Source organism: Arachis stenosperma, chromosome 1 (genome assembly GCF_014773155.1).
Source record: "Arachis stenosperma cultivar V10309 chromosome 1, arast.V10309.gnm1.PFL2, whole genome shotgun sequence".
Classification (NCBI taxonomy): domain Eukaryota; kingdom Viridiplantae; phylum Streptophyta; class Magnoliopsida; order Fabales; family Fabaceae; genus Arachis; species Arachis stenosperma.
The window spans coordinates 63,277,695-63,283,547 of NC_080377.1; the positions used below are offsets into that span (position 1 = coordinate 63,277,695).

The 5,853-nt window shown below is 38.0% G+C and overlaps 1 protein-coding gene across 1 annotated transcript; it reads right to left on the minus strand.

Moving 5' to 3' along the window:
* Positions 1 to 3,558: 3,558 nt before the first annotated feature.
* LOC130941297 (bifunctional dTDP-4-dehydrorhamnose 3,5-epimerase/dTDP-4-dehydrorhamnose reductase-like) lies at positions 3,559 to 5,853 on the minus strand. The gene is made up of 2 exons (XM_057869750.1): positions 5,256 to 5,853; positions 3,559 to 4,485 (listed from the first exon to the last, which is right to left on the minus strand). Exons 1-2 carry the CDS (start codon positions 5,706 to 5,708, stop codon positions 4,036 to 4,038), a joined length of 903 nt encoding a protein of 300 aa, XP_057725733.1. The 5' UTR covers positions 5,709 to 5,853; the 3' UTR covers positions 3,559 to 4,035.

The following is a 5,853-nucleotide window of genomic DNA, read 5'->3' on the forward strand; positions in this document are numbered from 1 at the left end:
GAGCACCCGGGAAGAATCTCCGATTCCGAGGAGATGGAATGACACGATAATCTACTCCCGAGGCAGGGAAACGCGCCGCACAACACGAGATCGCGAAGACGGGAGGTCCAACAGGACACGACAACCTGTGATAATGGGCACCACCCCATTCCACCATTCCATCCTCGAAGTCCGGTTGCCGAAGCACTTCGACAAACCAACGGACATAAGGTACGATGGAACTCAAGACCCTCTAGAACACCTCACGGCCTTTGAAGCAAGGATGAATCTAGAAGGAGTAGGGGACGAGGTGAGGTGCCGAGCTTTCCCGGTAACCCTCGCGGGACCCGCGATCAAATGGTTCAACGGCTTACCGCAGGGATCCATCCACAGGTTCTCGGACATCAGTCGTGCATTCCTCGCCCAGTTTACAACACGAATAGCAAAGGCAAAGCACCCGATCAACCTTCTGGGGGTAACCCAGAGACAGGAAGAGTCGACTAGGAAATACCTGGACCGGTTCAACGACGAATGCTTGGAAATTGACGGCCTAACCGATTCGGTGGCCAGCCTTTGCCTGACCAACGGCCTCCTCAACGAAAACTTTCGGAAGCACCTTACCACGAAGCCAGTTTGGACGATGCACGAGATCCAGACGGTAGCCAAAGAGTATACAAACGACGAGGAAGTCAGCCGAGTCGTGGCTGCCAATAAACGGCAGTCCGGCTACAACCAATTTCGGCAGCAGGGTAACGGAGAAAGATTGAAGGAACAAACCAGGGAGGAAGCGCCAAGCAAGACACCCAGGTCGTTCCCCCGGGTCGGAAAATTCGCCAACTACACCCCGTTCACTCTCCCCATCATGGAAGTTTATCAACAAATAGCCGAGAAGGGAATCCTGCCGAAGCCCCGGCCACTCAAGGACCGTACAGGAGGAAATAAGAACTTCTATTGTGACTACCACAAGGGTTACGGTCACCAAACACAGGACTGCTTTGACCTGAAGGATGCATTAGAGCAAGCAATAAGGGAAGGCAAACTAGCAGCGTTCTCTCATCTTATCAGAGAGCCGAGGAGACGCTATCGCGACCAAGATGAGGAAGGCAAAACCCGTTCGGCAAAGCGGCGACAAGAGCCAGAAGATAGAGACCACGGCCTCACTGTGGTAAACGTGGTGACGGCCAAAAACACCCCGCCAAAATCCCGATCGGCGCACAAGAAGGATGCAAAGGTCTTGGCGATCTCCTCCTCGTTGGTGCGAAACCCTAAAAAGCCTCCATCTATTTCGTTCGGCCCGGAAGACCAATGGTTCGACGACGCCCCAGAAAATCCTCCCATGGTCATTATGGCCAGAGTGGGAACCGGCCTCGTCAAGCGCATCCTTGTCGACACTGGGGCTGATTCAAACATCATGTTCCGCAACGTATTTGACGCACTGGGGCTAAGGGACGCCGATCTGACGACTCACCAACACGGGGTCATCGGATTGGGCGACCACTTCATCAAACCTGACGGAGTAATATCCCTACCGATCTCAGTAGGACAAACTCAAGGTCGAAGGTCGGCAATGGCCGAGTTCGTGATCCTCCGAGATTCCACCGCCTACAATATCATCTTGGGAAGGAAGACGATAAATGACGTTGAAGCGATAATCAACACGAAGCTGCTAGTCAGGAAGTTCGTTACCGATGATGGATCTATAGGGTCCATAAGAGGGGATCTCGAGACGGCGGTCGCCTGCGACAACGCCAGCCTCTCCCTAAGGAAGAAATCAAAAGAGGCGTCCGGCGTGTTCCTGGCTGATCTGGACGCCAGAGTAGACGACAAACCCAGACCGGAACCGGAAGGGGACCTGAAAAAATTCATGATCGGCGACACGGAGGAGAAATTCACGTTCATCAACAAGAACCTCCCACATGAGTATTAATAGAACACTTGTAGATATATTGATATAAGCAAGAATTACAATTTGATTAAAAGAATTAAATATCTAATAAAAATATGTGTCATAAAAGACAAGTGAAAAAAATTGTAAATATTTATTTATTTTTTTCAAATTATATATGAATTATTGATAAAAGAATTTTAATGAAATTATAATACAGAAGATGGTTTATGAGTGCTAATAATGCTAACAAAACCAGAATAAATAAAAAAAAAATTTAAATTGACAATATAATTTATTGTATATTGCATTAATAATAATTGATGGTTGAATTAAAAGTTCAAATTAATGTGCATTTTTATATGTATAAAATTATAAATATTTAATATATTTAAAAAATTATGTATTATATATATATGATATTATAGATGTTATATATAATAAAATGTGTATGTTATTTATAAGAAATTATAGATGTTATAATTTTTAGAAGTTAAAGATCTTTAAATAAATTTGAAAAGATAAAAATTGAGCCATCGATGCCAAAAGGACTAAAGAAAAAGCAATGATTGAAGTAAGTGTTAGTAATATATATTGTGCTAAGTGCTAACAATTGAAGTTTTTTAGATGATTTTAGTGATTATTCTTTAGGATGTTATGAATCAATATTTTAGGATGTTATATTAAACTTGAATTTCTTATTTTATAGAATAAATTTGTATATTATAGAATAATTTTATGTGACCACTCGTGATGATTCTCATGGTAAAATAATAAATAATAAATATACATAATTTAAACTATTCAAAATACTATATTCAAACTATTGTTAATTACATATAATAATAATAATAATAATAATAATAATAATAATAATAATAATAATAATAATAATAATAATAATAATAATATGTATTTTAAAATTGTATAATATTAAATATAATAAATATATAATTATAGGTATAAAATTATAAAGCTATGCCAAAAATATTAAATTAATTTCGTTATACAACCCATCATTTTTATATAGAATGTTATAAATAAAAAATAAAATATGAATATGAAAGAAAATTATGAAATAAATATTAAATATTATTTTTATGTGATTAGATTAAAAATAATAAATAAATATACATATAAATAATAATTAAAATATTAAATTAATTTACAACTATGTCTCGTTAGCATTTGTATAAATTTTATAAAAATAGAAAAAAAATAATAAAGTGGTTAACTTGAAAAGGGTTATAAATAAAAAGAAAAATAAAAAAAATCTATTAAAAAATGTTTGATAGAAAACAAAATTAAAAGGATCAAGAATAAAATGTTACAATTAAATATTATTATATAATATCTATATCGTTATTACTATTAATGAAATTGATACAATTTAAAAATGGTAATGCACCTCCTGTTATCATTATTAATGCCATACATGAATTCATGCGCGTGAGGGTGTTATATTCAAATGTTACTGATTTAATTAATAAATGTCACTCATCCAATAATAAATAATGTCAAATATGGAAAGTTTTGGTTTTTTTTTGGCTAACTTTTATTTGATTACCAAACATTTTCCTTCCCAAAAAGTGTCGGTGATTAACTGCTTGCTACTTGTTATGGGGTTGCACAAAGTTAATTACCTTAAGCTTTCTTGTATGGCTAATCACTTTTCTTATCCCTATAATAACTCATGATGAAAGCTGTTTCTCTATATTATTGACTCAATCAAATTTTGACCATTAAAGATCTATTGCAGCTATAGTAAAGACACTACACTAGTGTCTTCCAAACATCCATTTATAGCGTTTGAATGAACCAAAAATTTACTATTGAATCCAATTGGATCACTATTCATTCTGAGTCATTACAATCACAATGAGCTCGAAGCTCAAAATCTAATTCAGTGTTTGTAAACAACTCCCATTAAATAATGAGTATATATAGTACTATTAATACAAAATAGAATACAACATAAAAATATATGCACCAAGCAAATGGAAGGAGTAGAAGGCCATACATCTACACAGCATCCACACAAACTGCAATCAATACTAATGCCAAAAAATGGGAACCCTTTTCTCAGAGTTACTTTGGTTCTCTTATTTTCCTGCATTTGCTTACCAAAATGAAATGTGAACTCATGTTCATACCTATTGATGCATGCTTAATCAAGCATTGACCTTTCGATTTGGCTGGAAGACATACTTGACAAGGGACTCCTTAATAGACAAGAGTTCCGGGAACATATTCTTCAACTTAGTTGTATCAAGCTCATTGTTGCTTCTAGGTGCAACGATGACCTTGGCCTGTTCCTCGAGTTCGAAGTTCTTCCATGAGAAGTTGGGGTCAATGTAGTCTTTGTACATCTGTAGGACTTCGTTGTGGCTCACCACACCCGGGTTTGTGAAGTTCCATATTCCGGTGAGGTTCCTCTTTGCCATCTCTATGGAGATGGGGAGTAGTTCGTCCAGTATGGTCATCGAATTCGGAATGTCCACAACCTTGTCATACCGAGTTATCTTCGTGATGAAGTTCCGTGGGTTTGATAAATCAGAGGAGATAGGCATCCTAACTCGCAAGGTACATACATTATCATAGTTTCTCAGCAGATCTTCTACCTGCAACATACAAGGTGAAACAGGGTAAATAAGTATACTAGCCTAAACCAATGTTTCATAATAGAAATGTTGTGGCTGTCAAATTAGCATTATCCTAAGTTATATAGGCAATTGCTTTTTCCATTTACACTTTTTGCCCTTCTTTCTTGTGTTTTTTTGCAAACTGAGCTACATCTATGAATAAAACATTGGTTAAGTGGTAATTTGACAACCAAAACATTTTCTTTTTCTTGGGCAATTGTGCAAATACACCTACTTAGTGTGAGAGTTAGATTTAGACACTGTTGGATTGAAGTTTGAAACACAACACAACAAACACCACTTTGTTCCGAAACACTAGCCAAGTAGCTATTACTGCGGAGGGTCCACATATACATACATAACAAGATGATAAAACAAACATAACATGTGTGACATTGCTCGAAAGAGTAACTAAAACATGTGACTGTACAAGTGATTCTCAACTTAAATTTCTAATCAAGTGTCAAAACGACCCCATTCATGCAACATGAATACATGACCAACAAAATATATCATTTTTTACTAACACTTTAAATTAAATCTTTAAGTACTAAATTTTAAATTCTAAACTCTAATCCTAATAATATAAAAATAAGGTGTTGTTTGGCTTGTATCAATAAAAGGTATTGGCACCCTAACATTTCTCAATTACAAAAGCTAAGATGACATTAGAACTTACCAAGTATGAACAGATCTCTTCTATGAAAAAAATTGCCAGAAGTTAAGAGAGAAAAGATAGGTATATATACCATGGCCTTGGTCTTGGAGTAGAAGGATCCAATGAAATTAGGAGTATCCTCTTCCTTGAATCCAATACCAGATCCAAGAGGATGATCCTTATCATATTCAAAGATGCATCCCGTGGCAAAATTAACCAACAACAAACCATTCTCGCGGCACACGTCAGCAAGCGTCAGGGTTCCGACCACGTTGGCCCGTATAGTCTCCACCTTGTGTGATTCACACCAGTCCACGTTGGGCCGTCCCGTCACACCCGCCGCGTTCAACACGTGCGTGGGCTTCGCCGCCGCTATGTCCGCCTCAAGGGAAGCCCTGTTTTCCAGTCGTCCCGACCCGTAGGAGAAGTCTATCCCCTGGGCCCGGCAGAGGTCCCCCAGCAGGCCCCCTATCCAGCCCGTTTTACCGTACAGGAGGAACTTGAGGGGCTTGTTAGCTCCGGCGCCGTTGGTTGGAAAGCCCATGTATGAAGCTGAAGCGCTACTTGTGATGAATCTCTGAGTTTTTCTGTTGTTTTTGACTTCTGCGTTTGTTGTGTATTTCCGCTTTTGAGATTTTTCTGTTGTGAAACTTAGAAGAATGGGATTTTCGGGTGCTAGGTTTCGAGGA

Excerpts from the sequence above, each read along its gene's own strand:
- LOC130941297 (XM_057869750.1), bottom strand. The coding sequence starts at position 5,708 with ATGGGCTTTCCAACCAACGGCGCCGGAGCTAACAAGCCCCTCAAGTTC. Across the intron at positions 4,486-5,255 it reads ACTCCAAGACCAAGGCCATG|GTAGAAGATCTGCTGAGAAA; the intron begins GTATATATACCT and ends TGTATGTTGCAG.